The 25,102-nt window shown below is 37.6% G+C and overlaps 1 protein-coding gene across 3 annotated transcripts in view; it reads right to left on the bottom strand.

Annotated features, from left to right (window-relative positions):
• Positions 1 to 1,380: 1,380 nt before the first annotated feature.
• Positions 1,381 to 25,102, bottom strand: part of LOC113047809 (ankyrin repeat and BTB/POZ domain-containing protein BTBD11-A-like) — a 107,735-nt gene continuing 84,013 nt past the window's right edge. For 2 of the 3 annotated variants that reach the window (XM_026209111.1, XM_026209113.1), the window contains 15 exons: positions 22,818 to 23,025; positions 18,613 to 18,765; positions 17,953 to 18,118; positions 16,390 to 16,479; positions 14,475 to 14,576; positions 13,738 to 13,831; positions 10,330 to 10,465; positions 8,662 to 8,885; positions 7,935 to 8,113; positions 6,754 to 6,859; positions 5,971 to 6,073; positions 4,917 to 4,998; positions 4,683 to 4,751; positions 4,213 to 4,326; positions 1,381 to 3,376 (listed from right to left, as the gene is read on the bottom strand). In XM_026209111.1, the coding sequence (XP_026064896.1) occupies positions 3,155 to 3,376; positions 4,213 to 4,326; positions 4,683 to 4,751; positions 4,917 to 4,998; positions 5,971 to 6,073; positions 6,754 to 6,859; positions 7,935 to 8,113; positions 8,662 to 8,885; positions 10,330 to 10,465; positions 13,738 to 13,831; positions 14,475 to 14,576; positions 16,390 to 16,479; positions 17,953 to 18,118; positions 18,613 to 18,765; positions 22,818 to 23,025 (2,048 nt within the window). In that variant the 3' untranslated portion in view covers positions 1,381 to 3,154. The remainder of the gene's footprint in view (positions 3,377 to 4,212; positions 4,327 to 4,682; positions 4,752 to 4,916; positions 4,999 to 5,970; positions 6,074 to 6,753; positions 6,860 to 7,934; positions 8,114 to 8,661; positions 8,886 to 10,329; positions 10,466 to 13,737; positions 13,832 to 14,474; positions 14,577 to 16,389; positions 16,480 to 17,952; positions 18,119 to 18,612; positions 18,766 to 22,817; positions 23,026 to 25,102) is intronic. The other variant, XM_026209112.1, reaches the window with a different exon arrangement.

Here is a 25,102-nt window from a genome sequence, read left to right as displayed (position 1 = left end):
GATGCATACCTTTATAATCATATATTATTCAATATTCATATCCCATGTGTGCCAATACATGGTTGAATTTCTTATGTAATTTCTGGATAATCTTTGGATGAAATGTTATATATTTCTAAATCTGTTACTTTGGGTTGTATGTCCAGTACAGTTTCGAACTTACTATCATCCTGAAGGGTTATGCTGTGTTCACACCAAACGAGAATAGAGTGTCAAATTTGCGTCTACCGCCTCTAATTTGCTGCTTGAACATTTTGATGCTGTGTTCATACCAAACGCGAATAGAGCATTAAATTTGCATCTACCGCACCTAGTTTGCCGCTTGAACATTGAGATCATTCGCGCGTGAATTCGCGTCATGGGGGGGCTTCTGCCAGCTGAGTTCACATATCAAGTCTTTTGCACGCTCAAGTTCGTAATTTCAAATGTAGGCGCGTGATATGTGCGCTCATAATGGAAGTGACGCAGTTGCGACGCGCACGATGTGCGACGAGCTCGTTTTTTCCAGGCACGTCCAAACCGCATCGAGTTAAAAACATCTCAACTTTTCAGAATGCCGTTAGCGCACCGCAGGTCATGTAGCTTCCTTTACCTTTTCCGTAACAGCGTTGAAAGCTCAGCTAAGATGAAGGAACAGCTGATAACTGTATGTGGCTTTTTAAATTAATTTAGTAGCAGTGCTACTGCAAGTGCACTGTATTCGTGTTTGGTCTGAACACAGCATCATGCTGGCGACAAAATGGATGCGTTGCGTAAGCGTCTCAGCTGCGTGGCATGTCGGGTTTTTAATTCCGCTCCCATGTTAACAGGTTAGAGCTTGCAGACTGCCTGCGTGAGATGTGTGGAAAACGCGTGCATGCTAGAAATAGAACTGACGCCTATTTTTCACTCGACACGCGTGTTGGAAGCGTTTCCAGGCAAAATAGAATAGGAAAATGTTTAAATGTCATTTTGTACACAAATACATATTAATTCATGACACTTTGATGTTTGAAAGTCTACAGGTTGACATTTATTCAGATTAGGGGTGTAACGGTATGCAAAAATCACGGTTCGGTTCATTATCGGTACTGTAAGGGAAAGAAATGCAAACATTAAACTGCAGGTTGTTTATTACTATGAACTTTTTTTAACAATTTGTTTACACTTTTTTTTTAATACTATTTAATAAAATATATATAAATAAAGAATAAGAAATAAAATACCCTCTCAAACCAATATCATTTAATGAAAAATATAAATAACTATGATTAAAGTGCAGCATTTCCAATCCCAGCTTGTAGGCCTGCTCATATTTAAAAAAAAAAAAAATATATATATATAACTTTTGCAAAGTGTAAAATGCAGCATCAACAGTTTCAGTTTTTAGACCTGCTCAGATGTCGTTATTGCGTTGGACCGATCAGAATTGAGAGCAAAGGTCTGTTTAAATGCCGACGGGAGCTGCGTTTCAATTACAATCTTTAGTTGTAGTGACATTCACACTCGCGTGATGCCTTTTGAAAACATTAGGCCAGTGACACACTGGCATATTGCACCTGTTAAACAGTCTATTTTGCCGTCAATACTGTTGACGGTGTCCTTTATCAGTAGGCTTTATATTTATGCTCAACATGAAATATATTGTTGTCGTGAAGACAAGATCCTGATCTTTCGGCAGCCTCCCTCTGTCACCTACAGCAGCGCACCAGCGCCGCGTCAGGCACGCTTCTGGTGTGTAAAGACACAGAAAACGCGAAGCAGAGACGCCACGCTCACACCACGCAGCTAGTGTGTCACCGGCCTCATTCGCACTGCGAGACCTCCAGACGCGTGTAAACGCACCTTTGCATTGACTTAACATTGAAATCATTCGCACCAGATGCTCTATTCGCGTTTGGTGTGAACACAGCATTACAGACAAACTCGGGAACATGCTCACTTAAAACAGCTTGTTTTGTGTTGGCTTCACATTTTTCACATTGAACAAAAGCAGTACAGCAGGTGAGGACCGGGAATATGTACATTGCGACCAGTGCAATGACATCTTTCATAACACATGATTTCAACATACTCGCAAGCAACGAAGACAGTAGACCCCCGCACAAAGGGTTGCTAGTAAATCTGCATCCACTAAAAGGAAAATTAGCTTTTTGTGTTTTACAGAAGTTCCAGACAGACTGCAGAGGATCCATGCAGATTATTTGACAAAGATCGTTGGTTACGTGAGTTCAAGGCAAGGATGAACTGCTCAGTTTTAAGTGTACTAAGCACAGTGGTAGATCAGAGGGTCTTTAAAACATGTGGCTTGAAACAAATAGTTCAGGCCTAATGCGCTGCTGGACACAATGAACTTTAGGTGAGACATATAAAGCAACAAATTTAGTCTATCATTGGTTGGATAATTTGTGTTGGATCAGTCTACAAATGGCTGAAGGTAGCAAATCCTTATTCCTTAAAACTGCAAAGCGTTAAACACAAGTGCTAGGATTTAAACAGCTGGCATTCTTATTGTTCAGTGACACAAATACCAAAACTTGTAGTTGGATGTAAGTATACAAAACACCTCCTTTGTAAAACTCTACGCTTAGTGGATGTTATTGTCCAACTTGAACACAAATGGCTGGGGAAACTTGATGGCTGCATCACCTAACTTGACATGCATCATTTGTTTTAGTGTCTCTTGGAGGGAATTTTAGACAAATTTAAAGTTCAGAAGGCAGGCTAACAATATTACGTCAATTGGAGAGTAATGTAAAACTGTCCTCAGCAGGTAGCATGACAATCATTTTTCAATACCGTTCCACCTAAAAATGAACCCCATCCATTTGCATGCATTGCTGAGGCAGTAATGACATCAGGAGCCATGGTTTCCCTGGGCACTAACATGGGTCGGGCGACATAATGCTGTCGTAATGTTGTTAGAATGTTTCCACATAAACGTAGCCCTTGGAATGGTATGAGTTCAGCAGGCTGACGTTTCTGCAACATGGTGGAGGTGTGAGCCTGTGCAGTGACACTCAATCTCTCAGTCTTCCCTACAGAATATCCCGCCGGGCCAGTGCTGTCATGATGGCAGTGATGTTTGAAATGTCTCCAACCAGTTGGCACATAATTAATGGAGCTCTCGGTGAAAGCGCTGTATGAAGCGGTTGGTGTGAGTTTGGCCGAAGTGTCAGACGATGGAGCCCTTGGAAGTGGAGAGATGGATGGAGCGGATCCGCAGTGCCAGGGTTCTCTCGAGGTCATGAAGGACGTCGTAGGATGGGCCTGGACCGGGGCTCTCTGCTGGAACCTCATACAGTAGCTGCTTAAAGTTCTCCAGCTCGATCAGGAGCACCATGTTCTTCAGGAAGTAGCCCTCGATGAAGCCTCCCAACTCCAGAGCCCCCAGGAACTGAGGATGTGTGAAACATAATGTGAGTCTTAACATTCCTAATAGAGATTTCAGCACTCTTCTTACTTTAAGGGATTTAATTAATTAAAAAACTAAGTTGTATTTAATTCTGAATTATGAAGCCCTGCAAAGCTATACAGTAGAGGTACACAATAAAAAAAAAAAATACAGTACTATACTCATATGGAAAAGTTCATGTTTAGTTTGCTTCTGAGGGGAAGGGTTGAAAATGTTGGCGCACATACTTGTGCAATTTTCTTTTTGTCTTAATTTTTTGTGGTATATTTCTAAAGATTCAAGACAAGCCGAGCTGGTGACATTTACATAGACAGATGAGTCATTATTAAAGCTGGTTGCATTCGTCTAATTAATGTTATAATGTCATTAACCTTGTGAATATGCAAGTAGGAATGTTGATCCACGGTTTTACAAATATACCGTGTGCAATGCCCAAACCTGACTGTACAGATAAAATAACTAATCTAGGGCAATGTATAAACGTATAAAAGGCATTACACAGAGCACGATAACCTAGGATTATATTTGGTAATTGGCTAAACTGCAATATATATATAAAATTTACATAAGTGATTTTCCCTATTCAGTCTGTGCTAATATTTTTTCATATTGTAAATTAATTATACATTTACATGTGTATAATCTTATCACAATGGTTTCACTGGCCAACTTGATTTATTTTGTAAATATAAACAAATTAGTTTTTTGACAGCTACAACACACTATTTCCCACTGTCAAATCACTTTTTTTACTGCACAAAATAAACGAATGACTGAACAGGAAAATTTCATTTTCATAATTGAATGTTTCAGAGTACCTTGGCATGTTTGTATATGTCCACACAGGTGTCAGTGGTGATGTTCTTGGAGCAGATTATTTCACAGTGTCTTTGGAGAGCCTCAAGTTGGAAGAACTTGGCTGCAGACAGGAGCTTGAAGCAGAGGGAGCGACAATGAGCCAAACTCATCAAGCTGCTTTCAGGTTTATCACGATCAAGAGCAATCGCTTAATTAAATCTAAAATACATAAGCATTTATCACAATTTCTGCTGCAGTTCTACATGCAAGAGAGCCTCCATCTGGTGACGATGGAGATAAATGAGAGATGATATATTTTTCTTAATGTTTTCTATGAGTAATCTTGCCCATATCATCAGACCGTAACTCATTCATTCAACATCCTCTCAAGTCATCAGTCATTAAGTCATCATTAGTGCGAGGGAAAAATGGTTTAGGGTAGGAGGTATAATGATCTTAAAGGAGGAAAAGAGAAGGGAATATTTAATACCTCCATAACTTCAGTGTTCCTGATGTGCAGTGACTCAGTGCCACCACAGTAGAGATACTGCATTACCAGCTGAAATACAACAAAATGTTCTCAAACTTCCAAGACACATTTTAAAGCAGATGAGCTTAGACACACGTTTTGTCATTAAGCCGAACAGCTGACAGAGGTAGGAATCAGACTAGCATAGTTTGACTGTAATACCGACATGTGTTAGAGTAGGACTTATGAGTCAACCTGAAAAATGTTGTACTTGACATGACTGATCTCGATGCACGTGTTCTCAGCTGCTGGTCTGTTAGAGAGCAGAGACTTAAACCTGGAAAGAGAAACATGATCCGTTAAAAGCTGTATTATTACTAAATCAAGTATTTATAGAGAGATTTGTAAAGATATAAGATGTGAGTTATGTAGTTATTCTGAAACCGTGCAGTGGTGCAGGAATGAGTTCTAGACGGGTACGGGTGTGTGGCTTATGAGCAGGCTGTGATGTCACGCAATGATAATGAACTCATGAGTTCATTCAGACATTACCCTTCTAGACCATCCAGTCCCTGCACGAATTATTATTCTTGTAGACATTGCAGATTTGAAAAGGTCTTATGTCTGCTCAGATATATCTACATTAGCTTTTATTGTCTAAAAGTTATCTTGAGATAAAGTGAAGCATATACAAGATAGCAAAATTAAAATGTCAAAAATGTAATATCACACACACACACATATTTAATTTTTGACATTTCAGTTTAATATATATGACTTATTTCTTTAAAGAAATGTTATGTTCACTCTTCTGAATTCCTTGTGATTTGTGTGAAAAAAAATTCAGTTCATCTGCACTAAAAAAATAAGTATTATATAATATAAAGTATCAAAAGATGTGTGTGTGTTTATAAATAAAAGAAAGAAGTAAAAAAATATATAGATTTTTGCCAAAAGTTTAATACTGCGACACTATTAAACATGTTTGGCCAGGACTACCTTTTATTTATTTATTTTTATCTTTTTTGGACCAAACTATTTAAAATAGGTATTGTTAATTAAAATGAAGCTGAAATTAGAAAAGCTGCCTTTGCAACATGAAACTAAACAAGATTAAATTGTAATAATAGAAGTGTGTTATTTTTGCTCAGTTGAAAAAATAATAATATCAGGAGCTGAAACTACAGTGAATTGTAGTCATTAGTTAATGCCAGCCAACTAATTTAGTGTGTGCGCTAAAAGTGAAGAACCAACGTCCCAAGTCCTGGCGCCCCTGCTGTGGAATAGATTCTACAAAATTAAGACATACCTTGGTGAGGCAGTGAAGAGCAGCACTTTATGTGCATAAAAGGGCTTTCCTTCCACCAGAAACGTCACGTCAGACATCTCTTTATTATTGAGAAATTGTGGATCTGTAGGAAGCAACAAATCAAATGAAGTCCCCACGTCTGAGATGCAATATTACACAACAGTGATTACACAAGGTTCTTCATTATTCAGTACTGCCATGTCTTGGGTTTGACAGGCTGTCATCAACACATTTCAAGCTTGAATATTTCTCCTTTACAATTGCAATAGCTTTAACAAAGGCTAGAGGGCACTAGTGTTCCTCCAAAACTTTGAGCGTCAAATTAAATTTGAACAAAATTGAATATTCTTTAATTGTATTTCTGTGTCTCCTGAGAGAAAAAGTGTCCTTGTGTGCCCTAGAACTGTAATTTGCAAGGATTTAAAAAGCACACTTTAACAATTAATTCAGATAAATGTGAATCCTCGTGCAGCACAAGCCGAGTTGGCCTTTTTTTATTGATCTAAATTGAACAGATAGTTCCAGTCATCTCTGTTTTTCATTAGCAGAGCAAGGACAGATACAATCACTGGCCATGTTGTGTCTAAAAAGTAAGTTATGCTATTTAAGCTTATAAAACTGTCGTGCACAAGCAGTTTTGTTGATGTACTGAATTGCGGCACAGGCAAAGCATTCTTGCTTGTTTGAAAATATTCAATTATTGATATTGTTAGTAGAGGCAGGGCAGAGCTGGAGTCGCTTTTGATGATGAACTTAACAAGGAGCTGCGACTGACATACTCACCCAAACGAGACGTTTGCTTCTTTTTGATCTCGGTGAGTTTGGGGATTGGGAAAGGCCCGTAGCATTGGGTAAAGATGACTGACAACTGCTGGCTGAGCACTTCGTTCTATAGTGCACACAAACACATTCACTGTAGTTAGACCTTGAATTCTGTTATCTAAAAGTAAAATGCATCCAAGCCTACGGTAATCCAAACACAGCACTTATGATGAGCTCTGTAATTAGAGGATTTATGAGGTTAAGTACAGAGAAAGCTGGAACTGAGGTGGCTGACATTGATTGTCTGTTTGCTAGGAGTCAGGGACTGACACTCAGTGATAACAATAATGCAGAGACTTACGAGGGACATTAAATTCTGAAGTGCTGCAAAAATAATTGAAATGGTAATATGACAGCGAAACTATGCTGTAACACCAGAGAGATCGAAACACACATTGCTAAGACAAAAGCCTCAATCAGTAAATAAGGTACAAATTAAATCTATTAAATTACATTTGTGTATAATTTACTTTCTTCTATTCAAGCTGATATTTTAATAATATTTGAAAAAACATTAGCTGGGATAGAAGAAAGCATTTCAACATTTTTGTTTATCTAAATTATACACACATGTAATTTACTAAATATAAAAATGCGGGACTACCTATTTTGTTCAACCAATGGCAGACAAAACTATTAAAAATTGTTGTCGTTAATTGGAATAAAAGCTGAAATAAAGTATTAGATGAAAAACTTGAAGCAAAATTTGAAATGTTACCTTCACTACATGAAATGATGTACCAAAAATGACTAAAACATAAACTGAAATAAATAATAAATGTTTTTTTTTTTTTAATTAAAATTGGTTTTAATAAAAAAGTAAATAAGAAAAAAAATTTAAGCTAAAAGGAAATATTTTAAAAACCTAATGAAAATAACAACTTGAAATACAAATAAAAGAAATACTTAAAAAAAAAAAAAAGAGAGAAGATAATTCAGCATTAATAAAAACTAATAGTACAGAACACAAAAATAACACTAATGTCAGGACCGGCTCCGAACTTAAACAAACAGAAACAAAAAAGAGGTTGCATAGGTGACTAAAACTATAAATACTACACTATGAATGTCTACTGATACGATCAGCATGTTAGTACAGGACTGAAACTGGCTCAGACTATAATAAAACCCTGAGAATGGACCTTGCTGGCTCGAAGGATCTGGAACATGAGTGGCAGTCCGTGCGTGATGAGTTCCTCCGTGTACTCGTCTTCTTTAATGCAGCTGAAGTCCTTCAGCAGGCCTTGGATCAGCGGCCGTCGCTGCTGCACGAAGCATGTTCTCAGAGACTCCAGCCACGTGTGCAGGGTCCAGGGCACTCCTGCATATGGAATCAATATATCAGTTAATGTGACATTTCACAATCGATCTGTCCATCCATCCGCACAAAATATCAAGCCTGTCCCAACAATCAATCCTTCAATATTCTGTAAGGAGAACTAACGACCCCACATTTTTGAATGGTAGTGTAAATACAGTTAGTAGATAAATAAGGTGCATAGTGTATAGTGATTTCATGACCGAAAACAAAGCAAAATAAACAATAGGTACTCAAATCTTGTTAACTAACTATTAAAGGGATTCAAACATCTTTCAAAGATTTGATGCACTAACCTGGTAAACTTTGGCAAGTGATTAGTTCAGCCTCAAAAGTGAGTCATGTTTTAAATCACAATGGACTGATAAAGAGTGGGATTTGTGCACTTGGAAGTTGCATAAGCTGGTTAAGATTGGTCATGTCATTTAGTGCTTGTCATTTTTATGTGCAATATGCATCAGATGCCATCTGACGCTGAGACTAAACGGTGCATGACAGAAGTGAGCCAGGCGGTTGATGTCTGTGGTAGTCGTGCAGTGTTTTTTACTAACCCAGGCTGCGGATGTCTATGGTAATGTCCACATGTCCGTGCTCGGCACTGTGGTACATGGCCTCGCGGAGGGCCCTTAGTTTGGCCTTGCCTGTCCGGAGAGTGCCTTCGTTCTGTGGCACTCTCCTCTCTACAGTCTCAGAGCCCTCGGCTAGGATCTCCTCCAGAGACAGCACGTCCCCCTTGTCCTTTTCCACCTGGGACAGAAGCCTCCGGAACACGTTTCTGCAGGAGCGAGTGCACGTCACAAACTCACTCAGGCATTACTACTTATTAAAGGAATAGTTCACTCAAAGTTAAAATGTTTTTCCATGAAACACAAAATAGGAATTTTCAAGATTATTATTATTTTACACTGGCTATTGCAAGACATCAGATTACTTATATGATTACCATTCATGATATAAATCCTGAAAAATATTAAGCATATTAATTTTTTTTAGTATTACAAATAATATTAACACCTTTTTTTAAGCATTGATAATAATAACAAATGTTTCTTGATAACCAAAATATTAGCTTACTACAATGATTTCTGAAGGATCATGTTCAATTTTGAATTAAAAAAATTCACCTTTGGAATAAATTATAAAACAGGAATAAATCACATTTAAAAAAAACAACAAATAGAAAACTTATTTTAAACTGCGATTATTATTTGACAGTATTACTGTTATAACTTGTTTTACTAAATAAATGCAGCCTTGGTGACCATGAGACTTTAAAAGGTTTTTTTAGCAACCCCAAACTTTTGAACGGTATTAAAAGGATGAGATTCAGAATGACAGTGAGTAAAGAACAATTAAAATGTTTGTGTGAATTACCTTTAAGAAGAGTTTGTCATATATTGTCATAATCGGACTGTTTTAAACAAAGCCATTAGCCACGAGGATTACTTGCTTGCATCATTTTTATAATCCGCAGATTGATGAGAACAAATAGTTCTATGAAACATCTATGAAATGCCTTGAGCGCTTCTTTGTTTATGACTTCCATTTATCAATGCATTACAATGTGTTTTTCTTCTCCACTTTGCTGGATTTTCTCAAGATTGTATGTCTGGAAACTCATATACCTTCATAAAAGTACCAGCACTCTGCAACAGATCTAATATGCATAAACGACCAATCGCTGCGGCATGCACCTCTGCAAACATCTCTAGGACTTAAGCTAAAGACATCCAGTTCTGGCTCAGACGTCGCTACACGTTCCTCTAATAACGGATTGTCTTAATACCTCAGAGGTGAGTGAGTTGGCCGTCGAAAAAATAAAGGATTCTCATTCAAACGTATGCAGTGTGAATTTCAATGAGTTTATGTAATACAGCGCTGGCCATAGGTGAGAGTAAATGAATGAGCATGCAATCATCCATACGTTTGCCAGCAAAGGAGAGTGATGGGGCTGGAATTATGGTAGTAAATTACACAGGATTGTGCAGCCAAACACACCAGCTCAGGTTTTATGCGTGCCAATAACAACACATCAGGGCTTCAGATCTGATAGATTGAGTTTCTGCAGTCAGAATGATTTATAAGGACACAGGAATAATTATAAGCGGTGACAAATGTGTCAATGAACTAATGAAAGTTTGGTTCCCTGTTGTGCTGGTGGAGAATGTGTTGTCACTTTATATATTTCATATGCTGCTGAGTCATTGGGTGTGCGTTACCTGTGTCCATGTGATGCTGCCAGGCTGTACGAGTTCATTTCACCCAGCGGACCAGAAGAAATGCCATTACGGTAAGTGGTGCCAATCAAAGGGTCCGCTCCTCTTTCCAAAAGCAGACTGACCAGCTCAAAGTTGCCTGTTAAAATGCAAGACAATTAATATTAAATTAATTTGGCTGATGGTTTTATTCAAAGCAATGTAATTGGACACCTATTGTGTAGGGGTGTAACGGTTCACAAAATTCACGGTTCGGTTCTATACGATACACTGATGTCACGGTTCGGTTCGATACGTTTTAGATACAGCAAAATGTAAAAACATCTCAACTTTTCAGAATGCCGCAAGCGCACCGCGGGTCATGTGACAAGAACCAACCAATCAGCTTCATCCTTTCCCGTAACAAGGTTGAGAGCTCAGCCAAGATGAAGGAACAGCTGATCATAGTTGTATATGGATTGCAATTTTGAAATAAATTCAGTAGCAGAGCTACTGCAAGCGATTTTTAGAGCTGCAAATCCATTTATCCTTCGCTGAAATTTCCGCGTCTCATGGAGAGAGCACGTCATTGTTGCTTAGCAAAGACAGACGCCTCAGGAGAAAGACGCGCTTAGCGTTTTCCATGCGTTTTTAGGCACGATATGTGAACGGCCCCTAAGGCGCTCGCTCACTCAGCACGCGCTGAAGGCTCGTTGCAAAATGTCTAATGCATTTAACAGACCAGAAATATAAGATCCTAAAATAACCAACAGGTCTGGTGTTTGGGTTGGATTCCCTGTAAGCTATAGTGTCTAAATGCTGCAGGGATAGTTTGCTGCGTGCATGTTTCTCCTTTTTTTCGTCTTTTCCCAGATAGTACTGACGCATATATCCCAGATATTCCCGCTGGTGTTTTTTTTTTTTTTTTTTTTATTCCCGCTGGTGTACCCTGTCATGTTGCAGATGTGACATACCGTTGTTTTTTTATCCACCACTCTCTTGCCATCACCATTATAGCTTAAAGGGAATCCAAAGTGCACCCAAACACCAGACCTGTTGGTTATTGGAGGATCTTCTCATTTCTAGTCTGTTAAACGCATTGGCTATTTTGCAACGAGCCTTCAGCGTGTACTGAGTGAGCGAGCGCCTGCTGAGTAGCCTAACATAAACATATAAGATGGTGTTTTTTTCTTCTTCGGGAGTGTCAGGGGCGTTGCCTGTTACGTTGTTTGGGTTATTGGGCTACCTTGTTGAACGCATATCATTATATTTCTTTCTCTCTCTTTTTTTTTTTTTCAAATATAATTAATTACTCCAACGAACCGTTCGGTATACATAATGCGTACCGCGTACCGAACCGAAAGCGTCGTACCGAACGGTTCAATACGAATACGCGTATCGTTACACCCCTACTATTGTGCTATTAAGATCAGCAGAGACATATTGCTGTTAACAACTAGTGGAATATGTGAAAAAAAATCAATGTCAATCATATGATGATAAAGCATAAAAAAGTAAATCCTGTTTGTTGTAAAAAAAAAAAAAAAAAAAAAAATTTTAAAAGTATGACATCCTTCCTAATTAATAGTCCTGTCAATAAATCAAAAATAAATTGATACAAATAAATAAATGCAGTTTGAAAAAATATAATTTTGCAAACTACAGTCATGTCAATACATAAAAAATACTAACCAAAATTTATAAAAATAACTAAATCAGGCGTGAAAAATATGTTAATCATGTAAAGATATTAATAAAAATTTAATTAAATTGTGATATTCAATCATAACCATATCATTAAACTAATAAAAAATAATTAATTAAATTAAATAAATTGTGACAGCATTTACTCCGTTATATAACCCCTTTTCTTTCCAGGTTTATAACAAATTGGGCTAGAAAAGATTTGTATAATTTATTTATTTTCTTTTGTTTAGTTTAATAAGGGGATTGAAATGTGGATTTTGTTTGTTATTTTAGCCTGATTGACTCCTCACGCTACAATTCCACCAATCAAAAGCAGATACAGCATAAATTTAAAAGAAAACGTCCTGGTTCGACCTTAAATGGGTCATAAAAATTAATGTACATATTCTACTATCATGTGAATCCAGAGAATCAAACTCATGATGTTGATGTTGTTTTACCTTGTTTTACCAGTTGAGCTACAGGACAAAGTAATTATCAGCCGGATCGTCTAGCAACCCGTCCGCAGATTGATTTGCTAATGTAAATTAGCAGCCTGTCCTGTGCACATCCACAATGTAATGAGGGGAAAGTGTTTCTACATTAGAAGGAAAAACCGAATGCTGACAGTGGGGGTAATTGAGCCAGCATACAGCAAATGAGGCATAATCAATGAGGCCTGATGGGCTTTGGATCCAATGAGGCTCAGACAATTCCATCCACATGCCATTTCTAGTGTGTCACAGGGGAACACAGGCATACGGTTAAACCCGTTTCAGCTCAATCGGTTTGGCTTGTGCTCCTTGATTCTTATCTGTAGGAGATGATACAATTTTTGTGCACCCCATCCGTTTTTATCACCAAGAAGGTGTCCATTACCAGCTGACTGAAACCTGAATTACCCAAGTCTTCAATAGTTTGCACACTAAGTGGGACAGACAGGTAATTTTCAGCATTATGCTGGAAAACACTCTGCAAATGTAAATGAATATCACTCAGGTCAATTCATATTCATAGGACTGCCACAGCCGGGATTATGAAATCTCATTTGGCACTGGTTTCCATACATCATTCCACCATGTGGACTTGTCACATTCACACTGTGGATGTAAAAAAAAAAAAGAAAAAGGCTCCTGACGCTAAAGCTCATTAGCAAGTTTGCAAAGGGCACTTAAGAGCGATGCAATCCCATCAGTCTCTGAATAATACTATTACAGCTCTGGAACCAGACTGGCACTCAAAAGTATAATGCCTTCAGTTTGTCAGCTCACAGTCTGCAAGGACCATTTTGCCCCAATTAGAGGCACAAAAGGAACAGAATGTAACCATTTAAAAATGGGTCCTGGGTGTATCATACAAAACCATCTAATGCAGATTCATATGCACAAAAAACTTGTTTACTCTTCGTCAAAGATTTGACTCACATGGAATGTCCATCATGTAAATATGTAATTTTGTAGTGTAGTGTATGTAAAAAAAAAAAATGGAACGTTTCTGTTATTTTATCAAATCAAATTCATGTCAATAAATCAATAACAAATATATATTTAATTATATACTTATTGTTCAAAATTAAGATAACGTATTTGGACTGTGTGAACTTGAGGGAAACTCCATGTTTGCAGATGCCACCAAGTTTGACATTTTGCTATTTAATCAATGAAATGCACACATTTCTCTGGCTTCAGTGTCCAAACACATTTTGAGGTCACTGAGCGGTGTTGATGATGATGTGTTTTCTGGTACCTGCCGCAGATGCCAACTGTAGAGGCGTCTCTGTGTAGTTCTCTGTGCCATCTTGAATCGCTCCCTCCACATTTGCTCGGGCATCCAGCAGAAGCTGCTCAATAATGGAAGAAGTGCAATTATTATAAAACACATTTCAGAGGATTTACCTTTAATATCACCAAGACATCAGTAAATAAAAATGCAGTAATTGCATTAAATTAACCGTCTTTATGGTAATCTGGTCGTAACTTTTTTTACTCTTGATGCTTTAAGTGGGTGATTTTAGTCTGTTTGTCTGGTATAAAAGAAAAATGAGAAATTATTCCTACAGAAAGCAACAAAGAGAAGGATTTTGGTAATATCTCCAACTGTTGTGGATGTGTGTTTGTGGGAGATTAAGCATCCCAAGAAATATCACCTTGCCTTTCCATTCTTCCTGGAAGAGCTAAATAAGTGGGTCTCAGCAGGTCATCGGATTCAACACTTCTAGTATATATTATTGTAAAAGTAAGACTTTATTCCATTTTTGGCATAAACAACAGTGCGCAGTCAATAAACTGGCCTCTATCTTCAAATCATTCCTCATTCTACCTATTCATGATATGAATCTATGCCCATTCAAGTTCCTCTGACCCAGCACCATCCAGCCCACAACTAACATCAAACCATTCTTTGTGCCATTATTATTATGATGGTGGCATCATCATAATAACTGAGGAAAGTGCAAAGGTGGAAGGCATTGACAGCGCCACTACCTGCACGACAGGGACGTGTCCATGTGACACGGCGAATGTGAGTGGAGTCCCCTGCCTGGTGTCAGGATAAACTGAGGGGTGCTTGTGTAGTGAGCTGGGCACCTGGGAATCATATAGGTCAAGTTCAGGGAGAGAAAAATTCAGCCATTATATACCAGCACACTAAGCTCCAATTGCGGAATTGCAGGAGAACGTGAAAAAAAAGGGGGAAGGAATGAGTGAATGAGTAAGCGGAAAGTTGGAAAGTTCTTCCACCGTCTGGCTGTTTTGTTAATTCAAGCAAAGAGAAGAAGAAAGAGCTAGTGCTCGTTTTGTTCTCCAAACCCCTTCTTTCCATCCAGCCCACATTAATCTGGAGTTTACTTGCATTCTGTCTCCTTTGGATAACTCCTATATGCCCTCCTTGCTTTACTTAAAATCCTGACCACAGTTTAGAATCTAGTTCATGGTTTCATAGCAATAATGCAAAGACTGCAGGAAGAATAATTGGCAGTGAGTTCAAATGCTAGAGGTGTAAGTGACTAATGTACAAAGCACCAAAAAAGAAGGCTTTTGGGTGGCATTAATGTTTACAGTTGTACTGCATGCAAAACTGAGCTCTCCTGTAATCGGGAGAAATTATGCAGGCATCTGTTCATATCTCGGCAAACATGACCTCTTGGAACCAACTGTTCATGTGGGATTAAGATTATACAATTTTTTGCACAAGGAAACTTTAGGCAAATAACTGCACATCTGCCCACTTGCTGATACTCTTGAGCTTAATGCATTTTGTAAAACAAGGTAATATAACTGTATATGCATTTGGTGCTTTGTGCCCAAGTCAGCGACTTGTCTTCTAAGGGTCAAACAAAAAAGACACATAAGGTAAAAGAGCACAAGATCACATCATGACATATACAAAAGAAAATTTCATGAAAAACGGTCAAGAAAGTCAAGAATCCCCCCCATATATATATATATATATATATATATATATATATATATATATATATATATATATATATATATATATATATATATATATATATAAAATGTTGATTAAGTAGAATGAAGGACATAAAAACTATATAAAACCGTGAAATAATCTATTTAAATTTCGTGGTGTCTATTCATTGTGGTAGTATTTGTTACAGTGCCCAAATCTTTTTTTATTTTTTTAAGAACAATTACTGTAATACAGTTAAGAATAAGCTAAATTACAGTTATTACAGTCAACATTGGGAATACTGAGTATTCAGAATATTATATTATACGGAATATTATAGCAATTGTCAGAAAACATACTTAACTGCCATGAACATAATGTCACAATGCAGAAAATGTAATCATTCAAAAATAGGCTTCACTTTCTTTATGCAACATATAACTCTGAAATAAGACCTGGACACATTCTTGATCAGTTTCAGGAGATTCACCCCTAAGGCAAATACATGAAACATGTTGGTTTAAAATAAATGAAGGACTTTTATATTAGCATGACAGAGTAACTGTTGCTGTATGCAAAGTAGCCAATTGAATCCAATTTTTTTTATTTCACGTTTCATGCTTTTCAACCTCAGTGCTTCACAATCAGTGTATCTACTTTAGGCAATCATTTCATTTACCCACCTTTATTATATAAATAGCATTAAAAATAGGACATTTGAACAAACATGTTCAGTTAATTGGAAATCAACAGCACATCTCATTTGCTTGAAATCTCATTAAATATTCATGAGATCCATGAGAACCTAAGTAGACACACCTGCACATGCAATACAACCACTATTTAATTCACAAGCGCATGCAAACAGCATCGGGAAGAGGACAGAGAGAATAGTTTGTTAGTATTATAGAGACAGGTTAGCTTAATAGACACAGTGCAAAAACACGCTACAAGACACTTCTATATTCTCCACCAATAAATACTGACCTCACTGTTGATATCTGCTCCAGCGTCCAGCAGCATTTGCACCATGGCCTCGTCCCCACGGACGCACGAGTACATCAGAGGGGTCATTCCCTAAACAACAAACAAAAACGCTGAACATCTACAGTACACGTGTCATAGTATGAGCCCATTGTGTAGAGCCTACAGCAAAAGCTACTCCGGGACTAGTTATGCAACGTCTGAAAATAACCTTTTCACGAGACCCTAAAATGCCCATTTAAATGAACTGAGCGGAACACTAATCTTTATGGATGATGTTCAGTTAATGCACTTGTGCATATATACATTAGACCATCAAATCTACAGCTGCTTCAGTGAAACACAAACATAAAATCAGTGCATGAAGTTACAAAGTCAGCAGTTAGCTGTTTTTAAACACAGCCTTTCAGAGTCATATCGTGCTAATAAATTATATTTATATACTGTTTCTTGATCCTCTACATTACAGTGACTTTACTACAGTGAAAGGGGTTTACACACCCTGCTTCATTTTGTGCCTTAAACTTCTCTATAAACACTTAATTGTATAACTAACTCAAGAGCATGCAATTCTGCAAACAGTTTTCACCATGAAGGAGATTGATTTGTCAGTTGAGACGTATTTTCCCTCACGGCTCTTCTTGAAGTAAAGAGTACCATATTTGCCAGCGTGATTTTGGAGTTACTCTCAATGATTCTCAGCTGGACTCCAACAATTGTCTGTGTCATCACATTCCCCACATTTGTCTGGTTTTGTCTCCGTGTTGCATCAAGTTTACATGTTAGTTTAATCCATTTTGTCAGCATCGGCATGTCGCCGTCATTCTTTGCATAAACTGGCTGCTGTGTTCAAGACAGACTGTGACAGTAACACAAACCCAGCGCAGAATACAGATGACTTTTGATTCATAATTTCGAGTGTCATGACTGCCATCACGATAGATGCTTCCACAGATCAGCTCAGATTTAAAACATTTTTCCTTATTTAAGTGCATGCAACTATTTATTTTCTTAGCCTAAAAAGTCTACGTGGGTCATTTTTCTTCACATATATTATAAGAAACCTACTACTAGAGCATTCTTCTTCTAAAATGACATGCTGCAGAAATGTCATTGACGCTTGAACATCGAATGGTTTGAGGCTGACGAAGGAGAAGACAATGGAAGGCAGATGTGAGAAAAGTCACATTTTACATTGGTATTTACATCAGGGAGTAATTACAGTGGAAGTACTGACTAATACTAATGTATGTGGGATTATTTCATGACAATTATTTTGTGGAGCTGCTCATAATTACACTCTGTTATTAGGTTGTTGGTGTTGTAATTAATTATATTCTATTTAAAATGACTAACATGGCCACCATATCATCAAGTGTTACTGTATGAACAAATGGTGCTATGCCAACAGAATTGAGAAAAAAAGTAGGCTCTTTCATTAAAATGCCAGTTTGAATTACAGTAATTTTTAGCATTCAGAGATAAAAATCTATAATCTAGTAAAGTCAGGCCTGAATTTCACACAAATGTGGGACTATATGTGTGTGTTAATATATCAGTGCCCACCTGTTCACTCATGCTGTTGATGCCATCTGGCCCGAGCAGGTTGACCGCTTGCTTGACCAGGTCAGTTCGTCCGCAATTGAGCATCCGGAACCCCAGGTCCTGCAGGAATTTTGCTTCTGTGGATGCAGCGTCCAGTTTCCGTGTGGCAGAGAAGCAGTCGTCTGCTCTGTTGAATTAAAGGACAGTCCAGACCCCAGTTACACACACAGCCAAACAAGAAACACTACTCAATTATTTTTATTTGTTTTCTGTTATTTTCTGTATTTTTCGTTGTTAATTTAATTTAAATAAACATTTACAACAGTTTACAATATATTATAATATATCCCTGACATGAAACATTGTTTGTTTGCCAAGTTGCCAAGATATCCCGTATCTGTGAAGTTTACAGCATGCTCCTGAAAATAACTACTTCCTGACCATGTTAAAAGAACTAGCAAAACATAGCACTTCACAGCTTGCCACTAGGACACTAAAGCCACACAGGAAATGAATGATACTTACTTAATAAGTGACGCAGTATGAGTACTGTACATGTTGTGTGTTGGTACTGCCCTTCAGTGAATGACTAACTGTTAATTAAGGCATTCTACATGTATAGTGTGCATGCCGGCTGTGTATTTGTGCATGTATGGAAGTGATGTTGCATCCCAAACATACTTCAGCTGCCGTGGCTCACAGTCCACCCCAGGTAACAGCAGTCGGGCTGCCTGTCGTACATCGTCGCTGTCCACAGAGAAGCTTCGGCGGTGTTCTGTGTGCGCCACGGCCACCCGGATCCACTCCATCAGCGGAGGCAACACCAGGAACGGCCTACAGAGACACATTTTTGATATCAGACAAGCAGTTTACCCCAAAATGTCATAATTTTTCATAATTTGTTTTTGTCCCCAACCTAAATTTCTAGCATTTAAGCACTAAGGTTTTTAAGATCATAAGAAACAAAATCAGTCCATTGCGTTTAAACCTTTGTCTGTTAACTTATGTTTGTTTCTTCTAATCACCTGTGCGATTTCCATTTTCAATGGACACATCTGTTTGCGTGCAGCTTTGGGATACTTTAGAGAAGTAATCATAAACTCTCTGGTGGAATTACAGTTGCTACGAATTACCAGCGCTAAGCTGCATCTAATTAGAGTGGCAGAATATAAAAGACCTGTTGCCATCCTGACAAGTTTTCAGTCAGAAAACGAAAGCTGGAGACTCATTACAAAGAAAACTCTCATTACAACAGATGAATTTGAAGGCAAAAATATCATTAAACAGCTGCAAATGTGCTTCTATTACACTTTTTCCATTGTGCCAACTGCCAGTTCTACATATATAAGATTCAAAACTACTCTTTACAGGGCAAAGGTTGAGAAATATGTGGAATTTGACTCAACTGTAGTGAGTCACGATGATTGTGGCCATGAAACTCTTTGTATGTTGAATATTTTGCTTCAAGCATTTCCGAGCAGCACATCCAACATTATTGCACTGCAGTTTAACTGAGTTTAGAGGGTTGCCAGGTTGTTGTTAATAAATATGCTAATAATTCCAACAGCTAAATAATATGACAATATGAGAAACATACACAGCTGTGTCCGCCTACGCTTGTCTTTGTGTCAAACTTTGTGGCAAACACCCCTCTGTGTTAAAAAGCATGCAGTGTGTTGGACAAACTATGTTATCATAATTTTCAAATTAGTTGTCTGTGCACACACACTTGGACGTAAATAAAAAGGAGGAGGCATTTGACGTTAGAAAAATGCCTTTTCAAAACTTATTCAAGGGAAAAAAACCCACAAAGCTTCATCTTGAACCCTCTGTCATCATCTAATTGTGCTTCCTGTGACCTAGTTTTGCACAATCCACACTCTTCCTCCCCGGACACCTACCCACCGCAAGAAAGTCTGCCAGGAATCCGAGCTCCACCAAAACAAACCGCAAACCCTTCTCTGTTTCTCTTCTGCCTGAATAATATGCTTCTCAGCTCCCCTCCCTTCGAAGAAATGTTTAGAGGAAAAGGACGTGGTTCTCATTCCAGTCTGGGGTTTTGAAAGTGTAGCCACATCTGGCTGAAGAAAGGAGACTATAGATTTCAACAACTTTGTATTGACCAGAGGAAGGGAGTTGCCCTATCAAAAGTTTCTCCTCTTGCAAGAGTGGAGACTCTCCAGAAAAATGTCACGGTTTTCATAAACATTTTGCTAAGATAAATTCCACTGATTTATGGAAATGATATGCCTGTCAAGGTACTCTGAACTAAGGAGAAATACAATAATACAAAAATACAATCTTGTCATACATCTCAACAGGCACTCCACATTACAAGAACAAAACCAATGAAAAAAAGATATATGTAAATCATACCCTTTTGAAGTTTAATAGTCACATTCAGCCATATCGCAATTATTATCTTTCTGTCCCCAAATTTAAATAATTTGTACATTTAATATGTATAAGTGAAAGTGAAGAGTTGCATAGCAATGGATGACCCATATTCAGAATTTGTGCTCTGCATGCAACTCATCCAAGTGCACACACACCGTGAACACACCCAGAGCAGTGGGCAGCCATATTCCTACAGCACCGCCACCTTCGGGTTATCAAGTCCGACTCTAACCATTACTGTGCGTTCACACCGCCGGCGTTGAGAGCGTCAAAAATCACTCTGATCACCCTGCTCACAACACTGCAGAAAGATTTGTGAGTGCGTTGACGTAGATCGAATGCTTATCTTCTATTTAAAGCGGCTGCAAAGCAAACAAGCTTGTTAAACTTGTGCAGACTAACCACAATGAGGGTAACGTTATAAGTTAACCTCATTAAATATTGTTGTGGACGAAGCATTAAGGTCCTTTACCTAATAATATATAAATCACTCTAAAAAAATACTCAGATGCAAGTAAAAGTCCTGCACTGAAAATGTTACTTAAATATAATCAAGTATAAAACATTACTCAATGTACATATAATCAAGGAAATTTGTTTAAAAGTAAACTGGGACTACTGTAGCCTAGTATTATTTATTAGATCATTAGATTATTATTCTTATATCGTTACTGCACACCGCGTCATAGCTCATTACCATAAAGTTGACCTGATTTCAACTCTCCTCGACGCTCTCAACAGCCAAGTCGCCGCTGCTTGATGTCGGCTTACATTGAAAATGAATGACTTCCGGCCACTTTGACACTCTCGACGCTGGCAGAGTTAGGTCACGATTCTCCCAATAAAATGTATTAGTGTTAGATAAGTTACATATCTATGCAATAAATTAAAACAATAAATAAATAAAATAAAAGGGGGCAGATATTGCCAAACTGTCAATTTGAGAAAAAAAATCTTCCTATAATTGTCTTTCAGATCTAAAAAAAATTGCTTCTAGGAAATAGGTTTTCTAGATCTTTCAGTGTATTTCATGTTGGAAATTATGCATTATGCAGATATGAGCGTCCACTCGAGTCCACTCGACTCAAATCTAAAGCCACAACCCTGAACCTCTCCAGACGCTTCTTCACTCTGATATCTTGTTTTCTTTCTCCGTCTCTATTCATTACGTCCCCTTCCACACACACTCATTTTAATTCGATCCTCACCTACCATCTATTTGATTTTTTTTTGTCATTCTCTCATCCTTCCCTCTCTCTTTCTTCCTCTACTCTCTCATTCTTCTGTGAGAGGCCAAGATAGAAATGAATATAATAGAACAGATTGTCTGTCCCTGGAGAAGGAGGCCGCTCGCTGATGCACCTATTCTGTCGAGCATTGCATGGGCGTCCCACAGGGTCCTTGGATAGGGGGCTTTTTATCACATCCGAGTGATGTGGGACTGTCTGGGACGAGATGTCCTGATGGATTTATCGATGTGGAGCGGATGCTGAACATAACTCCGTAACGATCCATTAAGACTCTCCTCCAACAGGAGTTAAGAGTTCTACTGTATCTTCATTGTGCTACAACACTGCATAAGGGAATTAAAGATTATGTCTAAATCACGTTCTCCTTGGCATCCCTGTGCCCTTATAGTGTGAATGCAGTCTTAAGTAACTCCATGGTGATTGAAAAACTCTTGGACATATACTGACTCACAGAAAAAGGATGTATTGCACAAAGCAACTGTGCACTAGATGCCATTTGAAGAAAATGCTACCATCATGGAAGCTGTATAGCATTGCCAAGGTGTTTAAAGTGGTTGTTTCTCATTCCTATGTGTTTTTTTTTTCTAGGTCCCTGCTTAACCATTTTTTTTTTTTCAGTTGTTTTGTCATCTACCAGGGTAAAAGACTTGTATTGTATTTGTAAAGTAATGTATTTTTCAGGATGCAGTGAAGCAGATATTTCTTAGATTTAATATCAATTAGTGAACATTATACTGTTTTCACTGGCCAATACTAATATTTAGATAAGAGAGGTGCTAATGACTTAAAGGGATACTCCACCCCAAAATGAAAATTTTGTCATTAATCACTTACCCTCATGTTGTACTAAATGATAAAATCTTTGTTCATCTTATTCTGGATGAAAACCAGGAGGCTTGTGACTGTCCCATAGACAATATTAATTATTTGTATTATTTAATTATTTATATTTGTATTATATGTAATTTTCAATTGTTTTTGAGTTTTGAGTACGTGTTTTTTTTTCTTTTTTTTTTACAAAGCTGAATGTTCAAGCACGGCATGGTTATGATCAAAATAACAGACAAATAATCAGTTGTGATAATGCTAGTAATACTAATGATGGCTGCATTAGCAAACAGCACAAATTAAATATAAGATGTATGAACTGCATGAACCCTTTATGACTGCCATGATTAACTGCATTAACGTGACATACAGTAGCAACTTTCATGCTTCTAATAATAAGCATGCTCTTACCTCTCAGTGTGCAGGGTGATCTTCGAGGGTTCAACATTAGGGTTTTCCCACTCCATCTGAGGACAGTGCATGAAGTAGCAGAGTGTGTAGAGGGCTTCCGGTTCCCAGTGCATGGTGCCGGTGCAGTTCTGGTGTACAGGCGTTCCATTGCTGGCGTTCATGATGTGCAGTGGCTGAAGGTGATGCATGGCACGAGACACCAGGTCACCTACAGGGGGCAGTAAAGACATGTAGTTGAATGTATGAGAATGTACTTTTATAAAGACCCCTCTTTGACCGTGCTTTGCATCAAATAAAGCTTTTATACTGTCTGTCTCTTTGTGAATGTAATGTATTAGGCCTCTAGTTTTATGTCACAGACACTGGGACATTTGACAGTTAGACATTCATTACAGAAGGAAATGACAGCAAGAGGACAACAACCGAAATCTGCTACAGAGGATACAGAAGATATTGCTCATCTTATGGAAATTAAACTTGTCAAATTGTCACAATATTTCTATCAAACCTTCTTTCATCAAACAGTTTCTTATAAATTTGGGCTTAAATTTAGAACAAACCATCAAAAAAAAATAAATAAATAAAAAATAAAAAAAAATGTACCTTTTAGATAGAAACATGAAATGTGTTAAGATACTATTATATATTTACATATATACACTATTAAGTTCAGTGATAAAACTATTAGCTTGGATGAATTACTGAGCCTTCTTGGTAAAACAAAGGAAAATTTAACTGGTTCTTTGGAAAATTTCATAAGTTTTAAAACAGAACAACATAACAAAACACTGCAATTACTGAGAATGTGTGCAAAAGGAAGTCTGTAGACTGTTTAAAACCTTAAAAGTGTGTGCGTGTGCTGCTTTCTTAATTTTATTGGACGAAACACTAAGGCAGCAGCTGGTGAATATTACTCGCCATCAGACAAACACAAACAATCCATTTCGCTCTCTCTTAAGCACACACACACACACATACACACACACCTCCTTACACACAGCTACACTGGCAGTGCTACTCTATAATGGCCTTGTGAATTATCCAAACGAAAGCCTTATCAAGAGCAAATCTACTCTCTTTCCAAGTTCACTCCTCATTCAAATTTTATAGAGGACAGCTGGTTTAAAGAAGGCAATCAGGAATAGGTTTTTAATAGTCCCTAAGAGCTTTTTTATGTTCAGTTCAGGGTTAACATGTTTTACATAATCAGACTTTCTTCAAGCAATAAGAAAAGTATAGTACCTGTGTAGTAGTGTAGTATCATTTCATGTACAATTTATCTTAAAACATTCACAAAAAAATAATTTCAGAATTCAGTGTATAGTATTTGCATATGTAATTCATTATCTATTTTCTGTCATCTCTAATTTATTCAGCCTGGATTTCTTTACATTAGCTCTGTTTTGGAATGATCTAAATGCATTCTCTTACTGGATCATTGGACTGAAAACTTAATAAATTGCGCTTCAGTAATTTTGTGTTAATTGCATAAAATTATTTTTATGTGCTACGGATGTTTTTAATTAATGGCATGTGTTAATGTTGACGGCCCTTATAGATTTCGATTCATTTATTTTAAAGCATTTTATTTTCAACTTACCCTTACTTTTTTTGCATGCATGCATCAATCAATAAATAAATAAATACAAATAGAGCCATTTTTTTTATTTACATCTAAATAAATAACCCTTCCATTGTACAAATATCCTGCCACATAAAACTCTTCCACTAAGACAGAGGGTCATATTCTTAATATTTAATGCTCCACTTTCCCTAAAACAGGAACAATAGAATGTAATTAGTTACTTTTTTTAACATTAGAGTAACATTACGTGCTCGGTTTGAGAGTAAGATGCAAATGAATATAAAATCTTTCTCAAGCCTTGTATGAAAGTGCTTAAAACCCATCATCAGAAGACTGGCATGTTCAGCTGCTCATGAACAGAAGCACACATTTTTTCACCTGTCCAGATGGTCTGAAACATGTCTTTTAAGCTCTGCCAAGCACCATTCATCTGAAGCTAGTCTTCGCTTGATTGGAATCAGAGTTTGCAAAAAAAGGAATGACTCTCTCAGCAAGAATGCGAAAAGATTTGATTCCAGTGTGACCACTTTCCACCCTGGGAGTTACTGTTAACATTGAACATTTTGCCTGAACAAGTTAGTATTTTGGCTTTTGCTGTTTTAAGGTGAAACGTCACTGACTTGGAGCTGCACAAGGAAGACGAGAAGCTGAAATAACAGTCAATAACAGCCAGGACAGATTTAAAACCTGTGCAATTCAA

This window comes from Carassius auratus, chromosome 29, assembly GCF_003368295.1.
Source record: "Carassius auratus strain Wakin chromosome 29, ASM336829v1, whole genome shotgun sequence".
NCBI lineage: Eukaryota > Metazoa > Chordata > Actinopteri > Cypriniformes > Cyprinidae > Carassius > Carassius auratus.
Note: the sequence above shows the minus strand (reverse complement) of the source record. Positions and strands in the feature narration are given on the sequence as shown.